This window comes from Acomys russatus, chromosome X (genome assembly GCF_903995435.1).
Source record: "Acomys russatus chromosome X, mAcoRus1.1, whole genome shotgun sequence".
In the NCBI taxonomy this organism is placed as follows: Eukaryota; Metazoa; Chordata; class Mammalia; order Rodentia; family Muridae; genus Acomys; species Acomys russatus.
In genome coordinates this window covers 51,380,514-51,406,746 of record NC_067169.1, presented here as the reverse complement: position 1 = coordinate 51,406,746, position 26,233 = coordinate 51,380,514, and the positions used below count along the sequence as shown (strand labels likewise).

The 26,233-nt window shown below is 43.3% G+C and overlaps 1 protein-coding gene across 1 annotated transcript; it reads right to left on the bottom strand.

Annotated features, from left to right (window-relative positions):
* Positions 1–1,734: 1,734 nt before the first annotated feature.
* Arr3 (arrestin 3) lies at positions 1,735–17,018 on the bottom strand. The gene is made up of 16 exons (XM_051141798.1): positions 16,997–17,018; positions 13,700–13,827; positions 13,504–13,564; positions 13,262–13,306; positions 8,088–8,287; positions 7,927–7,986; positions 7,214–7,281; positions 6,540–6,675; positions 6,260–6,344; positions 5,963–6,035; positions 5,458–5,595; positions 3,244–3,327; positions 2,976–2,999; positions 2,743–2,807; positions 2,498–2,507; positions 1,735–1,887 (listed from the first exon to the last, which is right to left on the bottom strand). Exons 1-16 carry the CDS (start codon positions 17,016–17,018, stop codon positions 1,830–1,832), a joined length of 1,257 nt encoding a protein of 418 aa, XP_050997755.1. The 3' UTR covers positions 1,735–1,829.
* Between the last annotated feature and the right edge of the window lie 9,215 nt (positions 17,019–26,233).

Here is a 26,233-nt window from a genome sequence, read left to right as displayed (position 1 = left end):
AGGGGTCATGACCCACAGGTTGAGAACCACTGTCTCAAAAGCAAACTGCCATAACCCTAGAGGTGGAAGAGAATGGGTGCTATGGAAAGCCCAAATACAGTGTCTACCAAATTAGGCAGAGATGACCTAAGCTGTGGATAGAGAAAATGGAGTTTGATGCCTGGATTCTGGAAGTTCTCAAGTCAGTTGTCAGCCCCCAAAGTTTACGGTAAGGATGGTAGTAGAGTTAAGGTGTAAGTCAGAGTTCAACTTCGAGGAACAGCTTCTAGTAAAAACAAGGAATTCTGACCCCGTGGTCTTCACTTAAACAAAGGAGCCACTTTTGGCTAAAGTTCTGTTTTCCATTACCAGTAAGCAGAAAAATGGGCCTGGCTTTTAACAGCAAATGAAACTTGCTTCTCTGCTTTCACACTCCCTACCCCAGAAAAGCTAAGAAAAAAAGTAGTGCCCTTTTTTCTGTGGTAGAGGTGAAGCTGTTTATGGAAGGGAGGGCAGAAACTATACTAGAATAGCTCTCTTAGTATATGGATAGTGATAGCCGCTCTTTTTTTTTTTAAGGTTCAGAGGCTGAGATGATTTTGTGCTTTCTGGCTGCATAGGGTGACCTTTGCCTCCTTACTGTTATAGGGTAATCTAGGGTTATCTAAAAGTAAGTGGCAGTGGGTAACTAGAGACAGTGCAAAGGATATGTCATAAAGAGAAAGGGCTGTTCTATTTTTCACATTGCAACTGCTTTTGGCACTGATCTCAATAAAAATCATACTGAGGCTCCCAGATTATTCTTCACCCTCTTCTGCAGACTTGGTTAGGCAAAGGAAAATCAGTAAAGGACCAGATAATGGAAACCTATAGTTAGTGGATGAGGTTAAATCCTTATATATAAAATGATGCTGGCCTAGGGCCAGGAACACTAGAAGCCTTGAACCTGTGGCCTTCTGCTCCACCACTGGTTTCTGCTCCTCCAAGTAAACAGCACAGTAGGCCCTCCATGTGAGGACTACACACTTTACCATGTCACACACCATACTGATAGCATGTCACCCTTTTCTACCCATACATTTAGTGCTTACTTGTCTCTTTTAAAGGCCAACTATTGTCCTTTCTCCAGTCTCTAAGAGCCCCCTCCCCTGCCAACACACACCAGAATTGTCCAATAAAATGGACTCAGCCTAGAAGTAGCCTCCCCATCCCATCCCATACTATTCACAGCTTCTTATCCCAAAGCCCATCCCAAGCCAGCAATATGAGCCTGGCTTTTCACAAAGATTGGTATTTATGTTTCCTATAGGTCTCCAGGCCAAGGCAGCCTCATTCCAGGGTTTTCTGCACTTGAACCTGTAACACCTGACATCACATCAAGCTCTTCTGCAGTAGCAGCTGCAGGTGACAGCTGTGCTCACAGCCAAGCCTGGGAGTGGCCTCACCTCTTTGGCTTCCTGGGGGTAGGGGGGTGGGGGGTGTGTTCCATACAATGGAAGCACCTACTGCTGGGCCAAAAGGTGCTTACCAGAGTACGGGGATCAGGGTAGCTAAGGCTAGAGAGAAAAGACAAGTGACTTGTCAGAGGGAAGTCTGGCATTACATAGGGGCAAAGCACTTAATACACATAATCTAATCAAACTTTTAAGTAAGAGTCGGGGAGGGTTACAAGTGCCTGAAGCAGACGGATCACTCTATAGTTCCAGTACTCCCCAGGAGGAAAAAAAAATAGCACAGATCACCAGCCATGCCTGGACAAAAGGATTTATTAGAGTTGCAGTGGAGATTTCCACACAGGATTATAGAGATAGGCTATCCAATGCCTGTTAACTGTCTGCTGCTGGAGCTTCCTAGCTCTGGGCCTGGCTGTTCTGCTGCTGGAACTCCTCGATGATTATGTCCTCCGAGCTTGCAGGAGCAGCAGAAAGGAATGCAGTTAGCAAGCCCCTTCCTGGCCTTCCTCTGCAGTTTAGATTCTAGAGATGTCTTCCCTTCCCCACGTCTCAGCCCTCCCCTCTATGCCCCACATGGAGGGTCTGTTTCTCTTCTGAATCTGTCTAGACAAGAGTACCCCGGGAGTGTTAGAAGGGAAACGACCGAAGGTGGAACAGAAGGGAAGGATTTTTAAAAGATGGGGATGATGTGGAAACCATGGACCCCCAAATCAGCAGCTTAAAATATAGACGGGGCAACCACCCCAGTTTTGCCAGGGCCTAAGGGATCATAAGGGCATCTTAGCAACGGAGTGGGTTTTTGGGGGGGAAGAAGAAAAGAAGAAAATAAAAATGTAAGGATGAGGGGAAAGAGCAATTCTAAGAAGAGCAGCAGGTGAAGGGCAGGGAAGCAGGTGGGAGCAAGGGCTGTGGAAGGCACCGGACTTGTGACACGAGGCTAAACCATGTTTCCGGGTGCACCCTTGAAAGCAACATGTTGAGGAAGCTTTTTAAAAATTCCATCATAAAACAGCAATAGGCAAGGGGGTTTGGGGTGGGGCCTTCTAAGCCTCATACTGAATTACCTGGTAGCCACTGTGGCAAGCATGGAGAAGGATGGAAAACGGAACTGAAGCTCATGAGTGGCTCTGCACTTCCACGACGATGTTTTTTTTGTTCTTCTCCCCTTTTCCCCCTAGGTCTTCCCCTCTTCTATGTGTCCCCTGAGAACCTAGACATCCAACTTGCCTATTGTCATCCCATCTCAAGCACTCTTTTCTGAGAAGTGCTTGGCCCCCAACCGCAGGATGATAGTTCCTGGGACCCTCGCCTGCTCTCTTACCGTGAGATGGCTTGGGATGGATCAAGATGAGGGGCAGCTCCACACCAACATCACTGCAAGTATCCCAAGGTGGAGTTACTGATGTCCTTAAAGGACCCAATCACCAACTTTCCTTCAGTTATCCCAGTTCTGTGAGGCCCTCAGCTTCTTCTGAGGGCTATTTTGATTTCATATCCTTTTCCTCCCCGTGTTGCCTCACTCCTCTGACCCTAGTTTCTCACCTGGATGGCAGACCTCCTAGGATGCTGTGAATAAAATGACATCCCAAATTAGTAGCTAAAAATGAGGCATCAACCCAGTTTTGCTAGGGATAAGGTATCATAAAGTCAATTTAAGGAACTAAATGGGGCTTTGGGAGGGCAGTGACTTGTTCATTAAGTGTACAAGTTTGGTAATTTAGTCTGGAAAAAGAAAAATACCTTGAATGGGTTAACCCGATAGGCAGGAAAACAAATGAGAAAGTTCTGGCAACTGGAGAGCCTCACTTACCCCCCATAGGACAGCGTGAGGTGGACTCTAACTTTGTAGGACACCAGGATCCCCAGAAGCTCCTTGTCCATTCCAGGTCGAAGACTGGACATTATAGTATCAATTTTGGGGTGTTAGGAGTATAATTGAACTTAGTTCCCCCAAATTCTTTCTATGCATTCCCACTACCATGTCCCACTGCCTTTGTCTTTTCACAAAAGATATGCCAGGCTGTAATTGCTTCTACCCAATTTAGATGACATTTTTCTTCCTAAAATTTCATTTGACTATGTTCCTGTCTGTTCAAGGGCCTAATTTGTTGACTACAACTACTCTGCTTAGTTTTCGGAAGCCAAAGCAATCTAGCTCCATCTACTTCTCTCTTTTCTGCTGTTAACTCCCAAACACCTAGAACACAGTCTAGTTAGACCCGTCTTCCCGTTGTGCTCCTCAAAACTGCCATGTGAGATTACAGCCTTCTAGCTTCTTCCCATGCTATGTTCCCAGTCTGTTACTATCAAAATTTTACACATTCGTCAAGATCTAGATCATTCTACGTCCCTTGCCAGCTATGTTGGCTTTTAACTTTTAGTGGACTCATACGAACCATATGCACTAACATTTAACTGTTGGATTACATTTGCATTCCCCTTTGTTCCTCATGGAGGCCATATATTGACTGAAGGCAAAAATGGTCTTAATTTTTTTTTGTATATCCCCATTATATTGCATAGGCATGAGCATTTAATAGGTGCTCAATAGAAACCTGCTGATTGAAAAATAAGATGCCAAAAAAACTGTAAGGATCTTGGGATAGTCATTTGGTTGCTTTGGGGTACTGATCCTTTCTCTTCAAAATAATGCTCTTTGGATAATTTATAAGACTATTTCTATGAATAACAACCTGTAAATACTTGATTGATAAGGCATGAGGAGAATTGAGCACTTATGATTGAGGATGGTATGCGAATGGTTTGGTGAGAAACAAATTTAACACTATTCTGAAGACATAGAATCAAATGAATGCTACTGAAGAATTCTATCAGTTCCTGTCATATAATTCTCATTTTACATCCTCCTTTTCCACCATGTCTCTGTTCTTCCACCCTATTCTATCTTCTCTAGAGAATAACTATTGTAGAGATCACAGTGTTTAGAGCCAGGTGGCATATACTACAACCCTGTCTGCCTGTCTCATAATTATGCAACCTTGAACAAACTTCTTGTCTTTGAACCTCAGAGTCCTTATGTGTAAAATGGAATAACATACCTGGCCAGGGTTGGGGATGTAAGGCCCTGAGTTCATCCTTTGCACCTCAGAAACAGCAACAAACCCAACCACATGGCCAGTGTACTTAAATGGTATTCTCTCCCTCTCCCTCTCTCTCTCTCTCTCTCTCTCTCTCTCTCTCTCTCTCTCTCTCTCTCTCTCTCTCTCTGTGTGTGTGTGTGTGTGTGTTTCAAGACAAGATTTCTCTGTGTAGCAGCCCTGGCTGCCCTGGAACTTTCTCTGTAGACCAGGCTGGCCTCAGACTCACAGAGATCCACCTGCCTCTGCCTCCCAAATGCTGGGATTAAAGGCATGTGCCATCACCACCTGGCAATATTCTTAGGAAGATAATATTAGATGTAAAGTCTTTGTGAATTGTGTCTTGTTTTTAATTATTTTATTATCATTGCATTTTTATCCATTTTGTGCCTCTGTGTGTGTGGGTGTAGGTGCCATGGTAGACATATGGAGGTCAGAGGACAACAAAAGTTGATTCTTTCATTTCCCGTGTGGTCCTAGGGATCAGACTCAAGCAGTCAGCTTAGCAGCAGGTGCCTTTACTTGTTGAGGCATCACACCAGCCCTGTTTGTATCATTCTTGTGACAGGGTCCTGCTGTATAACCTAGGCAGGGCTCACACTTGTGATTTTCCTGCCTCAGTGCTGACCACTAAGTGCTAGATTTATAAGCATGCACTCCCATGACTGGTTTGGACTGTGAAATTTTATGTAACAAAGATTCTCTGCTGTCTGCATTTTCCTTTCTCATTACCTAAGACCTAAGCTTGCCATTGGTCCCATAGGCATTAATTTAGCTTGAGGCTTGACAGCATACTGAACACTGGCTGAGGGGCATTTTAAAAGACAAGTATGCTTGACTGAGGATGAAACCTCAGAGCTATACATATAGCATATGGGATGGGTTAGAGGTAGGAAGTAGAGGGTGTAAATTACATATGAGCTTACATTGTGCTAGAGGCCAGATTGGTGTCTTCATGCTTGAGTTTGCCATCCAGTGTTAGGCCCTGCTTCTGGCAGCTGGCAGTCAGGCATGGGGTTACTGCAAAGGTCTGGGAGAAGCTGGAGTTAGCTGCTATTGTCTCTCTTTGAAAGAGAACACGAGAAGAACTTGTTAACTAAATGTGCTTTTACTCCCAAGAGTATCTAGCACAGTCTCAAGAACCAGTGGGAAATCTAAAGAGAGATGCCATATCTACAAAGAATGGGAAAAATTAGCTGTGGTGGGAAATCCCTGTTCTAGCATTGTAGTGGTCCTCCTATGAGCCATACCCCCACCTCTGGTTCTCCTGAGGCTTCCTTCCTTTTTATACTTTAATCCTCACCTTGACATTCCTCATTTTCTAGGTTCTCCCTGCTATTTCTTCTCTTTCAAAACCCCTTCTCTCCCTTGTGGCCGCTTTCCCACCATCTCACCCCGTTGACTTTCTCCCTAGCCCCAGCACCAGCTCACGTGAACTCCTGAATGAACACAGTCTTCGTGTACTTGTCTAGTGAATACAGGACAACATCTGTGATCTGGACAACTGAAAAAGCCAGGGAGTGTACATGACTAGTCAGTCAGCCACGCTCATGACCCCAGCTTACTGCCCTTTGATGTGATTGTAAGCATATGCAGTAAGATGTGATCGCAGATTTTGATAGGTCTGTTTTGGAGAGAGAACTAAGATGAATATAAATGGGCAAGAAGCACAGTTGTGGTTTAGAACCTGTGAGTGGGGGGCCAGATGCAGAGCAATAAGCAGCTCACCTGCAATCTTGATTCTTTTGATGACCTTGTTGGTACAGTTGTTGATAGAAACATGGACAGAAATAGCTTCCCCATGGTAGTGAACCTGAAGCAGGAGAAGCCTATGACAAGGCTGGAGAAAAGACACCCAGACCTAAAAATCTAAAATTCCCATTTCCTTAAAACCACTCTTGCCCTGTCTCCTGTCTCTGCCTATCTAAGTTAAAACATCAATACAAAAAGGGAATATCAGAGGGATTCTAAGCTAGGGAATAGGATATGGGGATGGGGTGTCACTAACCTCCCTGTCCATCCAGGCCTGGAGTTGTAGCGGCTGAGATGACAGAACGAAGCTGCGAATTGTCTGTGCCTGGGGACCAGGGCCTGGTTCCAGGGGCGAAAACTGCACTTTCCGTATAACCAGCTGCACAGACTCACTGAGTAGGGGCCAAGAGATATGATACAAAATCTCATTCTGGAACTACAGAATACCCCACACTGCCCTTAAAGCTCTGTGTTTACTTGCAGGGAGCTTGGGGGTGAGGAAAGGCTTCCCTCACAGAACACCTTTGCCTTCTTGATGTTCTGTGAAACAAGAGATCGCAAAATGGCCCTCTGGCTAAATCTGTCCCCTTTCTTGTTTGTCTATGGCCTGCAATCTAAGACTGATGAATACTGTTGTAAATGGTTAAAATGAATAAAAAAAAGCTGCATTCTGTGCCCCATAGATACTATGTGAAATCCAAACTTGAGTGTCCATGAGTTCAGTTTTGTTAGAACTCAGCAGCATTTGAGTTTTTACGCATCTGCCAACCCATGTCCTAGAGTGAAGAAGAGAAATGAGAGCCAGGGGACTCAGAACAGGACATCCAAGTTGGCGGCAATAGTGCTATGGTGACTACGTCTATTTCTGCCCTAAGAGCAGGGTCTGTGGTAGAGGCTTAAGGTGGGGATTTGGGGAAAACTGAAGAATACCTCTTAGGGATTTTCTCTTCCAGATTTTCTGCACAGAAACTCTTCAGTTCAAAGTCAATCCCACAGGGCTATAAAGAAGCAGGGACAAAGGCAATGCATTTCCAGCTCTATCCCTTCTTCCCTTGTGGAACTCCATGAAAATGTCTTCATTTCTTAGCTGCCCTTTTCCCAATCTTGGCCATTTGTCTTTCCTCTTTTGCCCATTGTAACTACATGTCTATGTATCTGCTATAGTTTGGATCTGAAAGTACCCTAGATGCCTATGAATCAAATGCTTGGCCCCAGCTTATGACTCTTTCTTTTTGAGACAGGGTCTCATTGTGTAACCTTGGCTGACCTGGAAGCCGCTATATTGACCAAGTTGGCTTCAAATTCAACAGATCTGCCTCCTAAGTGCTGGGATTAAAAATGTGCACCACCACACTCAGCCTAGCTGACATTTCTATTGGGAGGTGGTAGGAAATTTAAGAGTTGAGACCTCTTAAGAGAAATTGGGAAAATCTGGTTATCAGAGACATGTACTTCTTGACATGTTTTTTGCTCCCTGGACTCTATGAGGTGAACAGACCTCTTCTGCCACATGCTCCTGTCATGATATACTGTGTAGCCACAGATTGAATCATGAGAAAAAGGAAGACAAGAAGAAGCCTTCCCCTTTCTCTAAGTTGACAGAGTCATCGGTGGAAAGGTGACTAGCTCACAGTCTTCCTTACCTTTCCTGAATCTTCAGGCCCAGGCTGCAGCGTCACTGAACAGGGCAGGTTAGCAACCATCTAGGAAATCAGAAGGAGCTCAGAAGAATAGGGACATCTCTTTCTCTTCTCCTTTTGTCTCTTAACCTCTGAAAACTTTGTCCAAGACTTGAGGTCAGTACCTGAAGTGTGAAAGGGTAGGCACTGGCCCCGAGCTTGTGCAGAAGCCGCTCCTGTAAGGCTGTGAGGGGGCCCTGGTTGCTGGTGGAATCAGCTGGAGCCACTTGCTTGGTCTGGACATAGAGATCTTTTCGAAATGTCAGACCAATCACATCCAAGTCATCACGGCCATAGCGAAAAGCACATGTCAGCCTGACAAACACTGCAGGCAAAGGAGGAAGAGAGTGACTTGTCAGACCAGTGGCGAAGGAAATCTTTAGTGGGTGATAGGAAGACCCATAGAGACAATCTAATATAATCCAAGAAGTATGGTCACAAAGAAAAGGACCAATACATTTGATTGCAGTTAAAACTTTAAACTTCCCTGTGTTAAAAGTTTCACAAAGGAAAAAGGACATTCAAAGTTAAAATATTTGAAACACATATAACAGTTTAGCATTTGGGATATAAAGAACATCGGGAGGCAAAGAACTTGCTGCAAAAACATAAGGATTTGGACTTGATCTGTGAAAAGGTGGGGAGTGAGGGTGCATTCTTTCAATCCCAGTGCTGCCAGGTGGAGACAGGTGGATCCCTGGGACTCACTGGCCACCCAGCCTAGCCTCATCAGTGATCCCCAGGACAGTGAGAGATCCGGTCTCAAAACATACAGTAGAGGGTGCGTCTTGAGGAACGACACCCAAGATTGACCTCTGGCCCTGACGCATACCTACCTATACATACATGAACAAAATAACTGTTACAAATCTCCGAGCACGCGCATGTGCGAGCACAAAGACTATGGACAGATTTTTGCAAGTGGTGTGGGCAATGATTTGGGTAGTCTCAGCAGTAATCAGATACATTCAAATTAACACCACAGTGGGATAACGTTTCACCCAGATCAGATTGTCAAAAATATTAAAGCCAGAAAACACTAAGTGTTTATGGTGATGTAGTTCAACTGGAGTTCAAATGTATGGCTGGTGGAAGCTACATTAATCTAATCACTTTGGAAAACTGATACCATCCACTAAAACTGAATCTTTTCTCGTCTTCACTTATGAAAGGGGTTAAGGTCCTTATGGAGAAGCCTTATGTAGCATCCATCTTTTTTTTTTTCTTCCATTCACCGTCTGCCACCTAAGGATACAACATTCCTCCCCTCTGGAGGGCCCAGCAATAAAGTATAGTTTCAGTACAGCCTTAACAGAGAATTGAACATGCTATTCATTTGAACTTGGATTTGCCACACTACTGAATGGTGAGAAAGTAAATTTATTTTCCTTATATGTTACCTAGTCTTGGGTATTTTGAGATAACAGCATTAATGGACTAAAAAATATATTAACATGATTAAGTCTCAAAAAAGTGAGTAAAAAAATCCTAGCACCAGAGTTAAATGTGTACCATGCTAATTCATATTAAAACTTGGGAGGCAGAGGCAGGTGGATCTTTGTGAGTTCAAGGCCAGCCTGGCATACAAAGTGAGTCCAGGACAGTCAAAGCTACACAGAAAAACTCTGTCTTGAAAAACCAACCAACCAAACAAACAAAAAACAAAAACAAAAAAAACCCAACCAAACAAAAACAAAAAACAAAAAACAAAACCACCACCACCAACAACAACAACAATGAAAACCCAAAATATAAAAAAGAAAACCTGTGTGTAACAATATAAAAATTGGTTGTAGATACATAAATGTGAAGTATAAATATATAAGAATCATGGAACAAATAAATGCTAAATGTAGGATGGTGGTTACCTGGGTAGGAGAAAAGAGACAGATAAGGGAGACAGACTCAAACAAAAACACAGGAAGCTTCAGGTTCTATGGTTCTTTTCAGAGCTAGGCAGTAAATATATTTTTATGCCTGAAATATTTAATAGTTTAAAAGAGTTAACAAGAATTAGGGTCAGGTACCAGCAAGATACCTCAGTGGATAAAAGTGCTTGTTGCACACATTGAATGACTTTATTTCAACCCCTGGAACCCACAAAAAGCTGGAAGTAGTGGCTTGCAACTGTAATCCCTGCATTCATAAGGTGAGATGGGAAGCAGAGGCAGACTTGGCCGTAGTTCACAGGGCAGCTAGACAGAATGGCAGAAACGAGAGAGAGATCTTGCCTCCATAAGATGAAAGAGGAGAACTGACATTCTAAAGTTGTTCTCTGACCTCCACTCACACACCATGGCATGCACACGTATGCAAATTGACATATATATATTATACACATGTGTGCACATAGAAACACAATATATTAACAACAAATTTTCAAAAAAGATTTAGGGTCAGGAACCTGGACTTTCAATAGGACTTATACAAATCCTTGGGCTTCCCTGGACCATTAGTGTACCTATCAAAAATAAGATTAGAGCTGGGGAGACGGCTCAGTGGGCAAGAGTGCTTGCTCTACAAGAATGAGGACTGAGTTAGACTTTCTAGAGCCTACATAAAAATCTGGGCATCTCTGCATGTACTCATAATCCCAGCATTGTGGGGAAGAAACCATCAGGCTCCAGATGTTCACTGGCCATCCTGCCTGTCTAAAATGGTGGGCTTCAGTGGGAAACCCTCATCTCCTAAGGTGGAGTGTTACTGAAGAAGACAGCTGGATGTCTCCTCTGGCCTCAGCATGTGCATAAACATGCACACCTGCACACTCACATGCATGTACGACCACCACATACTTTTGTTTTGTTTTGTTTTTTTGAGACAGGGTTTCTCTGTGTAGCCCTGACTATCTTGGACTCACTCTGTAGACCAGGCTGGCCTCAAACTCACAGAGATCCACCTGCCTCTGCCTCCCAAGTGCTGGGATGAAATGCGTGTTGCCACCACCGCCTCTTTTTACTTTTTATTTGAGGACAAGATCCTCATAAAATTGTTGAGTCTGGACTTGTTTGTGATCATCCTGCTGGGGCTCCTCTTGCTCAGGTGGCTGGGATTACAGGCCTGTGTTACCAGGTCTGGAACTTGCTTTGCCTTGCTCTTGCTCCTCTCCACTTCCCTCCCCTCCCTTCCCTCCCCTCCCCTTCCCTCCCCTCCCCTCCTCTCCTCTCCCTTCCTTCCTTCCTTTCTTTCTTTTTCTTTTCTTTTCAAGACAGGGTTTCTCTGTGGTAGCCTTGGCTGTCCTGGAGTCACTTTGTAGAGCAGGCTGGCCTCAAACTCACAGAGATCTACCTGCCTCTGCTTCCCTGAGTGCTAGGATTAAAGGCATGTACCACCATGCTGGGTTCTTTATTTTCTTTTAAAAGTTAACATCTACTTTAAATGTGTCCATTTTTGTCTTAATTATACAAAGCACATACATACAAATTTATAAGTATCAAAAAGTATAATAAAAAAGAGAATTCAAAGCCCTACCACAACATCATATTCCAGAGATAATTGCCATGTTATCTGCTGTGATGCACTCCAAATTGTTTTGTTTCTATGACTGAACACAGAGTCATCTTAGGTACTTGTTACATGCCTCTCATTTCCTTTCTGAAATTAAACTTCTAAAAAATTTGTGATCACTGTTCATTCATATGAAGTTGCAAGGAATAACACAGAGAGAAGCCAGATAGGGGGTTGTTAAACAGTAACGGTTCCTACCCCCATACCTTTTGCCTCACTTGCCTTTACCACTCAGTGACATAAAATAAGTTCCTTTACATTAAGACATACACCTTTGATAGAGAAGGACATGAGAAAATAGAGTGAAAATAAGATGATATTCATAAAGTAACAAAACATACAACTAGGAGTAAATTTCAGAAATATTTATGATTAAAATGAATAATATAAAGCTTTACTAAAGAGACATAAAAGAAAATTCAAAGGAAAAGAAAAATATATATCTAGTTTCTGAGTAAACATGCAGTTTTTAAGGTAAACTCTTATTATATAGCCCTCACTGGCCTAAAAGTTGCTATGCATGCTAGCCTGGCCTTGAACTTATACTTTGCTTCCTGCCTCAGCCTCCTAGATGCTGGGAATAGATGTTAGCCATCACGCCAAGCCACACACAATTTTTAAAAGTAAATATTCCTTCCATAGGTTATTCTGGGCGTTTTTAGGAGTATTAGGGATAGGGCCATTTAGAATTTAGAAACAAAGTATTTGGTACTTATAAATTAGTTAGCTAATTTGTGCCTATACTGAAAAGTTTCTCTGACATTTGAAATTTGTCAGATTGCTTATTCATGGTGCTTAATCTCAGAGATGGAGGCTCTTTGATTCCTCAATATCTAAAGGCAATTTCTGGACTAGTAGTCACCTACTGGTTCTGAATCTTTTTTTCCAGTTGAATTCAATTTTCAGTCCAGTTGGATCACAGTGGGGTTAATCCATAGTGAGAATTAAAAGGAAAAAATACAGTGGAAAATATTTCAGTGCATTCTTGAACTGGAGTTCTGCTGCCAGACTGTTGTCTCCTGGGGTTACTGCCTGTGGTTATCATTGCTTTTGAATTTTTTAAAAATAAATTGTTTAGGCAGCTTCTACACACACACACACAGAGACAGACAGACAGACAGACACACACACACACACACATGCACATCAAACAAACAAAACAATTGAAGGACACATATCAGAGCTTTCAAAATGGAAGCCTGAGGGATGCTTAGACTACAGAGGAAAGCAATATTTTCTCTTTAAAAATCTTTTAGTGAGTTGTTAACATTTGAGATTCAAGAAATTATGTAAATATATGGATTTTTTTGAATATTGGTTCACTTCATAGGAGTCTAAGCCTAAATTGAAACCAGTAGTCTAGCAGGACTACCATATCAATACTGGAGAAAACCAGAAATTTTATTAAGACATTATTTTAATTTCAACACATATGTTTGTTATATGTAAATTTAAAGAGTATAATTTTATTTGTTCCTTAGAAATATAGTTATTTTGTATACTATTTGGAGAAAGAATAAAAAAGAAGCTTTCAAGATTTGAGACCCATAAAGTACTTACTCTGAGCTCCACTTCCAGTTTTTTTAATACCCAATAGAACATGGCCACATCGGGCCAAACTTCTCTGTTGTCAGGACCTGGCAGAGGAAGCATCCACAGTTCCTGCTGCTCTCTGTTTTCCTCAGGCCCCTCTGGTCTAGGCCACTCATTCAGGTTGCCTATCTCGCATGCATGGCATTTCAGGTGGGACTCAGGCAGCTTTTTACAAAAACCAGTAAGAATTTCTACTTACTCTTTTGACCTTTTAAGTACTGAGGATCAACAAGGATTACTCCATCTGCAGAGAGAGGGAGCGATGGCACCTTGGTCAGAAAAACTTTGAGTGTGAGGGACACAAAACTTGATTCCTGAAATGATTCTTTTCCTTCTACCTTTCAATTGTCCTCATTGTTCTGCATGGTCATGTCTGGCCTTTCTTTTACTTCCTGCTTCCCAACCCCTTCTCAGGTTCTTTCCCACTTTGAACTCACTAACCAATGGGCTCCACAGTGTCTCCATCATCCACGAAGTCTCGTTTCCCCAGGTAGATGGAAAGCTGTTGTGGAACAATGTGGTGTATCAGTCTCACTTTTATCTTTGGGTGAATTGTCCTGAAGCCCAGAGCCCAGGCCATTGAGACTCACTTATGTACCCACCCTTTCATTTACCCAGGTGGGCTGGGTTCTCTTACCTTCCCATTGGAGCTAGTCTTCTTGAACACTCTATAGGGTGAAAAATCAGTAAGAGGAAGGAGGGTTTGCAGAATAGGAAAGCGGAGAGAAAAGAAAAGAAAGGGACATTTGGGGAACAGGAAAGATTCTTAGGATTAGAAGAGGCTCTAGGAGCATGCAATAGAGGAAAGATAGAGATAGTCAGGGTAGGCCCAAAGCTATAAACCCCTCCACCCCAAAGGCTAATGCTCAGGTTTGGATAAGAAACAGTTCACAGATCCAGAGTATTAGAAGGAATTCTTACGTGGACATGCTGACCAATGAGTTTATGTTGAATCTTTCCTGAGATGAGGGAAAGGAAGAAAGCTCAGTTAGTTAACCCCAAGTTTCCTTACTGCACTCCAGTATCCCATAGAGATGCACGTAGTATAATAGAAATTTACTTCCTCGATACCCCACCAGCACCCAGTGCTTCCTAGTGCACCTCTTCAGTTACACACTGACCCAACTGGACAAGGGGGAAACACCTATTTTTCTATGAATCAATCTCGGTCTCTGTCTCTGTCTGTGTGTGTGTGGCTGTTGGTGGGGGTGGGTGTATGTACACATGCATGCACACGTGCATGTGTGTGGAAGCAGGAGGGATGTCCAGTGTCTTCCTTGATTGCTCACCACCTTATTCTTTTGAGCAGTAGTGGGAAAATCAGTATTTTTTTCTTTTTTAATTAATATTTTTTGTTTTTTACATATACATTTAAACTACTATACATATATAAAATAAACTACATAGAGCAAGAAGAACTTATTTTTTAACCCTTTATATTTATCCCTCTTGATCCCACTCCATCTCTTAAAATGTGTTTTCTTGGGCTGCACTGAAACTGAACATCAGCCAGCACACAGTTTGTTAGCCATGTGAATGAGTGAATGGATGGCTTAAATCTCTTTTTGTCTCTGTAATGGACTTGACACTGAATTGGGATGTTTTCTACCTCCAACTAAGATATAAAAGGGGAGAAGAGGAGGGGAAAGGTGTAGGAGAGGAGGGGTTGCTGCTCTCCCTTGCTTTGGGCTGTTGGCAGCCTCTATGGAGATTCAAAGCCCTCCTTGCCTTTACTCAACAACCCTCTGATTACTTTCCTCCCACCTTTCCATCCTAGTCACACTCATTTCTTCAGCTTCCTGAGACCCATAGATGAGGTAATGTCTTTCCGGTGCTTGCCTTCAATACAGAGTAGGCCTGGCCAGAGGGATAAGTTACATTAGCCTGAAAACCCATTCCTTGCATCAGAAAAGATGCCCCTCTCCTTCCCCTAAAGCAGATGCTGGAGGCAAGGGAGGTGGGCTTAACATGGGCTAGAAGCAGGGAGATTTAGAATATTACCTGAGGAAAGAGGTGAAGGTCATCCCAGCCTCCAGTTCTGGTTGCTAAACTGGCCTCCCAGCCTCTTATATCCTCAATCCTCTGAATGTATAGATTGGCGGGAGTCAGAGGACAGGAATAGGGTTGGGGTGGGTGCATGAAGCAGGGCTGTAATTAGCTCGGGGGCCAAGAGTTTGGAAAACAGATTAGTGAGGACAGATTAGTGGCTGAGAGATCAACTGGTTGTTACTGAGGAGGTAGGCCAGGGCTAGGGGATTCTGGTAATGTTACCGAATGAAAAAAGGAAATAAAAAGGACATGACTACTCCTATGTATGGTGGATGTATTTACTGAAGATAAGAGGGAGAGCATAGTCAAAGATATCTGGAAGGGCCCAGAGTGAACATGACCCTGAGCCAGGCTGTGTGTGTGTGTGTGTGTGTGTGTGTGTGTGTGTGTGTGTGTGTGTGTGTTTGTGTGTTTGGTGGGGAGGAGCCAGGAGACAAGAGGCCCAAAGAGCCAAAAGGTCAAAGGAGTAAAAAGAACCTAATAGCCAAAATGGCTGGATTATATAAGGGAGGAGCTACTCTGAGCCAGGTAAGGGACTGAGGGACATGGAGAGAATCTGCAAGTCAAGTTGGCTTTGATATGTTAAATAGGCACCCCAGCTATTTGTCCTGAGATTGAGACCTAACCTGTATACGTAGGGGCATTTAGGGCATGGTGGTGCATGCCTTTAATCCCAGCACTCAGGAGGCAGAGGCTGTGAGTTTGAGGCCAGCCTGGTCTACAAAGTGAGTTTACAACAGCCGAGGCTACACAGAGAAACCCAGTCTCAGGAAAAAAAAAAATCCAAAAAATAAAATAAAAGAAGGAAACTTTGCACATGAGGCCTAGTGTCAAAATCAACTTGGAGTTTTTAAAGATAAAGCATAGTAAAGGGTAAAAATAGGAGGGCCCACAGTGTGGACCTTGGTTTGTCTAAGCGAATTGTGCCACATTCCAGCCTCTGTATCTTTCATCATCTTTCCAGGCCACAGGAAAGCCAAGAGTAGGGCAAAGAGTAGCTTTTCCCCAGGTGCCCCCACTTTGGACATTACACTCTTGGAGCCTGATACCAATCAGAAACCCCAATTATCCTAGCTCCTATGCACAGCAGGAATCACTCCTCTCTGTAGGTGATGGAATAGGAGCAGAGATCCTTGGATTTCTTTCTTATCAGAGAGGAAGGTATCTTAGCATTCTTGGCCTAGGGGCAGGTTCTTTGCTAGACTAGAAGTGCATTACACTGGCAGGGAATCAGCACTGGATGACCCAGACCTAGAATAACTTCGCCACCTCCCACTGCCCAGCTCTTGAGTCTTTCCAATCCCTGAAACTAGGTCCATGCTCTAAGCAGCTTCCCTTACCTTGTGTGACCACTCAATTAGAGCTATTTCTGTCACTGCTGCTGCCAGGACCTCCATAACTGGAGCAACAAAGTTATCTCTATTTCTTGTTTTTCTCATAGGGCCTTGGCCCCACCTCCAGGCTTGAAGCACGGAGAAGCAGAAACTCCAAGGTCTGAGGATCCAGAACTTCCGGATCCGCTTTCTCCTTCCCTTAGGATGCTCTTTAGTGTTTATTTCAATCCACAGTCTTCAACCCTTGACTTGTTCTCTAGTCCTCAGAGGATAGCTATGGCTGCGGGTAAGAAGGCTGGTCTTCCTTTTCCTCACCCAGGGCCCTATGTGGGGTAGAGATAGAAATATCAAGATTAACATATGGCTGGGTGTGGTGGCATACGCCTCTAATCCCAGCACTTGGGAGGTAGTGGCAGATGGACCTCTGTGAGTTCCAGAACAGCCAGGGCTACATAGAGAGATCCTGTCTCAAAAAAAAAAAAAAAAAAAAAATAGCACATGAAAGAAACTAATGGCAGAGAAAAGGCCTAGAATTTAAAACCAAGGGTTACCTGTATGGGACAGAGCATCCATGTGAGAAAAGTCCCCAGAATACACATGCTGGAAAAGGCAAGTGCTATAGTAATGACCTATTGAAATGTCACAACTCTTGTAGCCCAGTGTCATTGGGCTTCCGGTTCTCTGGTTCACTTCCTTGATTGGAAACATTCTTTCTTAATAACCGGTCTCTGTTATTACTACCACTCTCCAGATGTCACTGGTCCAATTCCTTTAGGTTACAAGAATCTGGAAATCCCACAAGTGCTCTGTAGATTCCACTATCTGCCTTTAACACTTAGAGAGAATCCCTGTGTTCCCCTGCAGCCGAGTGAGTCAGCCAGCGCCATTCAAGTGTGACCAGTATGCACCTCAGGGTCTTCTCAGTTAATTGCATGGCGTCTTTCACAGGCAGTTCCAGGTAGCTAGAGAACCTCAGGTCCTACTGGGACTGTAGTGACATGGAAACGGAGCTTTGGCAAGTGGGATAAAGCCGGAAACTTAAGGTTGGTGACTATGAGAAGATTAAAAAACCAGGATCACTCTATTTTTGGCCTTTCATTAGGCTCACACACAAAGCCCCACACTCCCTTTTAGGTGTTCATCCCCTCTTTCAAGTCATGTTGTAGTTTCCCTAGTGGGAAGAAAGGAGAACTTGTAGTTGTTTAACTTCTTACTATGATTGGACTCTAATCATATTCTCTCTCTCTCTCTCTCTCTCTCTCTCTCTCTCTCTCTCTCTCTCTCTCTCTCTCTCTCACTTTCCAAATGGTAAAACGCAGAGTTTTTTTTTTTTTTTGAGACAAGGTCTCATTGTGTAGCTCAGGCTGTCCTGGAACTCACAAATCCTGCCTTAACTTCTACAGTTTTATGATTACAGGCATATGGCACCATGTCCAGAATAACACACAGATCTTGACTGCACTTGAGTGAACTCTTACTTACTATGATGGGCTGAACATTGACCTCTAAACAGCAGGTCATAATCCTTGAAGCCTATAGACAGCGCCTTACATGGTGGAAGGGATTTTGCAGATGTGATTAGGGTCCTTAAAATAGAGAGATTATTTTGGATTATCTGAGTGGGCCCAAATGGAGTCATTAGACTTATTATGAAAGAGAGGCAGGGGCTGGAGAGATGGCTCAGTGGTTAAGAGCACTGCCTGCTCTTCCAAAGTACCTGGGTTCAATTCCCAGCACCCACATGGCAACTCACAACTGTCTGTAACTTCACGATCTGACACCTCTACACCACGGCACACCACAGCACATAAATTAAAAATTAAATAAAATATTTAAAAAAAAAAGAAAGAAAGAAAGAGAGGCAAGCTGGGTGTGATGACACACACCTTTAATCCCAGCACTAGGGAGGCAGAAGCAGATGGATCTCTATGAGTTCAAGGCCAGCCTGGTTACATAGAGAGTGCCAGGGCAGCCAGGGCTACTTACACAGTGAGACTCTGTCTAAAAAAACAACGAAAACTATACTTTACTGAAGAGACAGGCAACATAAAGACTGAAGCAAGATGCTATCACTGCTGGCTCTGAAGCCTAAGGAGGAAGCCCGTGCTCTGGAATGTGGTTCTGCAGACTGAAAAGGCAAAGAAATCAATTCTGTTCAGACTCAGGTTGCAGGGTGACTTGCAGTTTAGGTAAAGCTCTGCAGGGCATGTTAATTTTAGCCCATTGATGTTGATTTCAAACTTCTGACTTTCAGATTTGTAAGAGAACTAGTATGTATTGTCTTAAGTCAAGTCTGTAATAATTAGTTACAATATCTGTAGAAAACTCATACCCCCATGTACACCCACTCACCCCCAAATTCCCTTGTTCACTCTATTAGCAGTCTCCCAAAGAGAACTATCACCATTTTTTCATTTGACCTAAAGTATCTGCATTTTCACATCTTTGATAGACTGTTGGGATGATTCTTTCAGGTCCTTTCCACTCCCATTCTGCACACCCCAATAATATCCCTGTTAGACATTCCAGTTGAGATGGGATAATCCCATCTCTGTATGAGGAACAGTTGGTTTATTCAGTTAGGGTTGTACAGTCAGGGCTGCTCACCAACTCAGTAGCCCTCTCCTCATCTTTGTAGACAGAGTCACTATTTTTAGAGGTATCTACCCTCCTCCAGTGCTCCTCTTAATAAATCGGTTAGAGTTGTTTCATCTCCTTGAAAGTGACTGGGTTAGCTAAGCATGATGAAATTCAGGCCACTGAGATGTGAGAGGAAATATTCTGGGGAGATTCTGAAAAAGGTTTCCTGAATGATAAAAATAAATACACAGGAAGAGAGGCTTTTCTCTCTTCTCACTCAATAGTGCCAAGTTTGGATGCAATGCTCAAACTGCCATAGTCCCCTTGTGACCCTGAGCATTTCTAATAACACGCTGAGGGGTGCAGATCAGCAAGATGGAAAGAATCTAGATTTGTATGACATTACTGAGCTGATGAATCTGCTTCTGAACTTAAATGAAAGCTAATATACATTTCTTTTTTTTTAAGTTAGCTGAAATTTTGTTATTGTAACTGAAAGCCAATCAACAGATTTTAAAATATCTTATTGGCATGTATTAATTATACACACATTTTGTTATGACATTTCCAGACACGAATATAATACATTTTGACCGTGTTCACTTTCATTACTCTTTTTGTCCCCTTACCCCTCATCTCAACTAGTCCCCTTTATATTTTCATGTCTGTTTTTGATGACCCAATGAGATTAGGGTTGTTTACAGGAGCAGGGGCATCTTGCCAGCAGCAACACTGCCGTCAGCCATTAGCTACTTATAAATCCTCAGGGAGAGGGTGGGGCCTCATGAGCTCCCCTCCCTTCCATAACGGGGGTGTAAATGAGCCCAATTCTGTGCAGATCGTGAACAGGTAATTATAGCTGCAGTGAGTCCAGGACTGTAACAGCCATGCCAGGCCTGGAACTCAGTGTTCCACACTGCTCCCCCACCTTTCTCTGGCTCTTAGATTCTTTCCAAATCAACAGATTTGAGTGGGATGTGAACAAGGGCATTGGCTCAGTGGGGGAGGATGGAAAGGTGATAGATGGATCAGCTACTGGGAACTACCTACATGATCACATTTAGAAAGACAAGAAGGGCACCCTAAGCTGGGTGTGGTGTCACATGCCCGTAATGCTAGCACTTCAGGGGCTGGGGTAGGAGGACTGCCGAGTTCAAGACCAGCCTGGGCTCCATAATGAATTATAGGCCAATCTGGGATACAGAGTAAGGCTCTGTTTTAAAAATCCCTCTGCCCATATTTTTAAAGGTGCACTAGAGAAAAGACACATGAACAAAGCTAACTTGGGTATAGCTGTATGGAGCCAGTCACTTTCATGTGATTTTATTACTAAATTCGGATTATCCAGGGTTCCAATTACTGTTTCTCTCCATCAAGGTTTAATTCTCAGAGAGTGACCTCATTTTTTCACTTCGTAAGGAAAACACTCTGAATGTAGCCTCCAAAATACACCTACTATTCCATAGTGTATATGTACCACAGTTTCTTTAGAATGGATAAAGAAACTGTGGTACATATACACTATGGAATACTACTCAGCTATTAAAAACAAGGAATTGCCGAAATTTGTGGATAAATGGATTGAGCTAGAAATGATCATAATGACTGAGTTAACCCAGAAGCAGAAAGACTCAAATGGTATATACTCACTTATATCTGCATACTAGCCCAAGGGGCATGTCCCATGAACGCCTTCACTTACCAGGAAACTGGGACAGAGGGGAGGACATCCTATTGGGACTCTAAATGAGAGAAGCATGGGAGAACAGCAAAGTAGAAGGATCCAGAGGGTCCTAGAAACCTACAAGTAGAACATTATGATAGGCAGATTTGGGCCCAGGGGTCCCGCTCAAACTAAGGCACCAGCCAAGGACAATACAGGAGGTAAACTTTAAACCCCTACCCAGATCTAGCCAATGGACAGAACATTCTCCACAGTTGAGCGGAGAGTAGGATATGTCTTTCTCATATACTCTGGTGCCTCACATTTGACCTTGTCCCCTGGAGGGGGAGACCTGGTGGCACTCAGAGGAAGGACAGCAGGTTGCCAAGAAGAGACTTGATACCATATGAGCATATACAGGGGGAGGTAATCCCCCTCAGGAACAGTCATAGGGGAGGGGAATAATGGGGAAAATGGGAGGGAGGGAAGAATGGGAGGATACAAGGGATGGGATAAACATTGAGATGTAACAAGAATAAATTAATAAAAAAAATTAAAAAAAACAAAAAAACAAAATACACCTACTAACAATGATGTGGATGGCACCAGCCAGATACTATGCTGAGTTCTTATGGCTAGTGCCTGATTTCCTCCTCACAGCAATCCAGATGCTAGGATCCTGACATCATAGCACAGAAATGGAGGTCCAGGGAGGCTTATCACAGCCAGGCAGCTGATCAGTTATGAAGCTGGAATCCAAGCTTAGAACTCTCTGCCTTTGTTTTTCAACTATAATGTTTCCTTTCATTCATTTCCTTCCTTCCTTCCCTCCCTCCCTCCCTCTTTCTTTTCCTCTCTTCCTCCCCACCATCATAATTTAAAGAGATTAGAAAACATATCTGTCCCCCATTTTCTACTCTAGTCCCCAAGGAAACAACAGACACTTCAGGGAAGTTACCACCAATACATTTATGAATATTACATGTGAGGGACCAGGAAGGAGAGGACTGGGGGAAAGTTGGAGTGGTAGACTGGAATGGTTATAATCAGTAATGGTACGGAAACATTTATGCTTTAAGATAAGTACAGAATTGTCAGAAAATACCCATGTGGAAGTAATACACAACAAACCACCTATACGGGGGCAGGTTATAGATGTAGAAACCGTTTGGCTCAAAAAACCATAACTTTCTTTCACTCATTCATTCAGTCAACACTCATTGAACACTTATATGTGCAAGGTACCTGCTTTCTTAACTCTAGACTGAAAGCCAGTTTTGGACAACCACACACTTCATTTGGAAAGCTCTGTTTTCTAGATAACTTTATATGAAGACTGTGAAGACAGGAACGTTGGATCTAGTTTAGGGGTGAGAAGACCAGAAGGAGATGGGTAAAACCCCAAATGAGTATGCTTTTAGGAACTCTATGATGTGCACCATAACTTCTGTGACATCAAATGCCATGAAATCATGAGAGAAATGGTTTTTTTAATATTTATTTTTAATTGTGTGTGTGCATGCACCGCACACACACCTGAGAGTAGGTGCTCACAAAGGCCAGACAAGATTGTCGTATCCTTTGGAGCTGGAATTACAGGTGGTCATGAGCTACTATGTGTGGGTGCTGGGACTCAAACTCAGGTCCTCTTTAAGAGCAACAACTGCTCTAAAGTACTGAGCTTTCTCTTTAGCTCTGAGAAAGACATTTGAAAATTGAGAGGGGTGTGTGTGTGTGTGAGAGAGAGGGGGGGGAATGCTGGAATACTGGTATCACTTCCTTATTAGAATTACTGATAACATCTTCCAGGTGTGGTGGTGCATACTGTAACAACAGCACTAAAGAGGCGGAGCAGCACATCATGAATTTAAAGCAAACCTGAGCAAGATCTTGTCTCAAAAACAAAATAAAATAGAATTATCAATAACATCTAAATGACAGTTAAGATCATGAGGGTAATTTTCTGAGGAGAGCTGGAGAAAGGAAAGTGAGAAAGAGGTTGTGGTGAAGGGGAAGGGAGGGGAAGGTAGTGGAAGGGAGGGGAGCCTGGCTTAGGAGAGGACCACATTTGGTGGAAGGATGACAAAAAGGAGTCCTGGGGGGAGGGGGATGAGGGGAGTCAGGCGTGTCTAGCTGAATAGCTAAGTAATGCAAGCCACCAAGACCAAAGTGAAGAAGCAGTTCAGAGATTAGGAGGAGTCTGAACTGTGGTGCTTTGTTTCCTCTGGGAGGGCTGAAGAGGCTGGGCCTTCTGGGGGAGGTCTTTTCCTAAAGTAGCCACTGGGCGGCAGTGGCGGCAGCAGCAGCTGCAGCTGCTATGCAGCTGTGTCCAGAGACAAGCAGAAACCTGCTTGTACTTATGCCAGGTGAAGCCTGGCACACTCAAGTCAGGGAAACCCCTTGAGTTAAGCCAGCTTGAAGCAGCAGAGCAAGAAGGTGGCTCACGCCAGATCTTTTCTTTCTTTTTTTCTTTCTTTCTTTCTTTCTTTCTTTCTTTCTTTCTTTCTTTCTTTCTTTCTTTCTTTCTCCTCTCTCTCTCTCTCTCTCTCTCTCTCTCTCTCTCTCTTTCTCTCTAATAAATTTGTTTATTTTTAATTTATTCACTTTACATCCCGATTTTAGCCCCCCTTCCTCATCTCCTCTGGGTCTCACCCTCCCTCCCTCTTCTCCCCTTCCTTAGTTCTCAGAAAGGGGGAGCCCTTCCCCCCTACCTTATGACCCCAGCCTATCAAGTCTTTCTCTTTGGACTTGCATGGCTTCCCGGCCACAGGGAAGTTATCAATGAGTGGGAACCAGAGTCCATGTCAGAGGTCGCCCCTACTCCCCATATCATGGGACCCACAAGGAGACTGTGCTGCCTATCGACTACATCTGAGCAGAGGGTCTAGTGCCTCCCCATCCATGGTCCCTGGTTGGTGCATCAGTCTCTGTAGGTCCCTTTGGACCCAGGTGCTGAGTCTCAGCCAAATTTTGAGAGGCAGAGCACAAGGAGACTTAGGAAAGAATTGGAGGATAAAGGACCGGAAGGTGACAGGAGCTCCACAAGGAGAACAACAGAGCCAGATCTTGTCAATGTGGCACTTCTCCATGACTTGAGTCTACACCAATTCTCAAGACACATTTCCCCTCCCTTGAAGAGGTAAAATTTATCCCTGGGAACAGAATAATGTAAAAGAAAATATTGCAGATTTGCAGCATCTTATGACTTTCCAGTGTTTATACAGCTACTGATCAAATCATATTTTAATACCTATAGTTTGGCATTAGTATTCCCATTTCACTGTTGAGGATATTGTCACACATAGGTGTCCAGGATTATACAGTTAATAAGCAGAACAAGAATTTGAACTCGAGCTCACCTAGTTCCAAACACTTGGGCTTTTAAAAAACCACATCCTAGTAGGCACTAGGCCATGACTCAGGTTATGCCTGATTCAACCTTGAAACAGGATTGGGTCTCCAGGTCCCTCACCCCCAATCCAGGGTTGTAGCTCTCCCAAGAGATCTAGATCCTGGATTCTAGCATCTCCTTTGCAGGCCTACCTCATCCTCTCCCTTTCAGGATGCAGTTAGGTCACATTCTTAGGACCTGAGGATCAGGTTCTGAGTTTTTATTGCTTCCCAGCTCCACTTAAAGATTCTGCTCCAGCCTGCTCATCCCCCTCAACAAGTACTGCTGATCACCTTAGCCACAACATCCTCCAGGCCCAATTTGCCTCATATTCCAGAGACAGTGACACTTACAAAGCCTCAGTTAGCCGCAGAAGAATCAGATCCACAGCTGTTGACAACTGTTCTCTGGTATTAGGCTTTTAAGTGCGGAAGCCTGCTCTGTATGCTTTCTTTACTATATTAAGACCAGCTTCTCTTGGAGTGATTGAGGGCGACAAGGTGCTGTGTAGGAAGGGGTGGGATGTGTAAGGGAAACTTATCGGCTAGCATCCACGGGAGATATGAACTGCTTCCTGGCCACCTCTTATTACATGTGCCATAGATATTTCAAAACATATTTTCTGGAAAATGATCTACCCTTATTTCCCCAAATGTGCTTTCTTTCTTTTTGGTTTTTTGAGACAAGGTTTCTCTGTGTAGCCTTGGCTGTCCTGGACTCACTCAGTAGACCAGACTGGCCTCAAACTCACAGCGATCCACCTGCCTCTGTCTCCTGAGTGCTGGGATTAAAGGTGTGCGCCACCAGCCCAGCTCAAATGATTTCTTATAGCCTTCCCTGAGCCTGTTAACAGGAGTTCTCTTCTAGTTGCCCAGGCTAGAAACCTGGAATCAAAGTTTATTTTTTTAATAGAGTCTTAGTATGTGACCCAGGATGGCCTTGAACTTAGAGCAATCCTTCTGCCTCATCCTCCCAATCCCAAGTACTAACATTACAGGCATGTGCCTGTAATTGTAACCAGGCTTGGCTTAGAGTCACTCTTGACTCCCTTTTTCCTCTTATATCCCGCATCAGTAAATTGTGTCTCTACTTTCACATTCTACCCACAATATGATGACTTTTTGTTGCCTTTATCACCCTGGTCCACATGACCATCATTTGCATTGGTAGCATCCTCTTCCTGTGCTACTAACTCTGCTATCTAGTCTCAGCACAGAGGAGTCTGGAGAGTAAGCTAGACCATGACACTTCTCTGAACCCTCTATGGTTTTCTTCCACTCAGTAAAGGACTTCCACTGGCTTTCAAGAACCTTCAAGATCTGGTCCCTTTCAAATGTTGTTTCCTTTCCTCAAAATACCTGTTCTTTATTTAAGTCATGCCAATATTCAAAACAACAAATTCTTCTTCATTATCTCCCTTATTTTTCTTATAACAATGTTCATACTCTCTATATTTTATTGATTTATTATTAACTCCAGTATTATGTGAACTCTGTTATTCTGGCAGTTTTTAATCTGTTTTGTTTACTCCTAGTGAACTTCCAGGGCCTAGAACTGAAAGCTCCCAAGAAATGTTTTCCAGATCTGAGCCAGTAGCTTGGGGGATCAAATTATCATGCTCAGTAAGTCATAGATGTTAAGAGTTTGGTCCATTGCAGGATTTTTTGGGTTCAAATCTTGATTTTATCGTGAATCATCAAAATACTAAAACTCTCTATACTTTAATTTTCAGACCTATTTGGTAGAGGTCTGTGGGACCAGCAATAGGTATAAAGTCCTTAGAACAGTGCCTAGCACAGAGTAAGCACCAGATAAACATTTGCTATAATTAAATGCACACAGCATTAAGATGATTATCAGTAGTTTACATTTTCAAAAGTCCTTCAGTGTGTTAACTTGCTGTTGTCCATGTTAAAATTCATTTCCCTTCCCAGGTTTCTATACCCATAAACTTATATGATCTTCCTGTAATTTAGTTATCTTCAGTGGCCTGTCTCTTTATCTGTAAGTTTGCATGTCTCCTTGTGTACACACTCATTCTGAAGCTGTTAAACAGTAATCTCACTGGGTCCCAGTTTCCCAATCTGTGTGCTGAGTGGGTTGGACTAGATAACCTCCAAGGGTTTTTCTAGCTCTGACAATCTGCTGGGATGG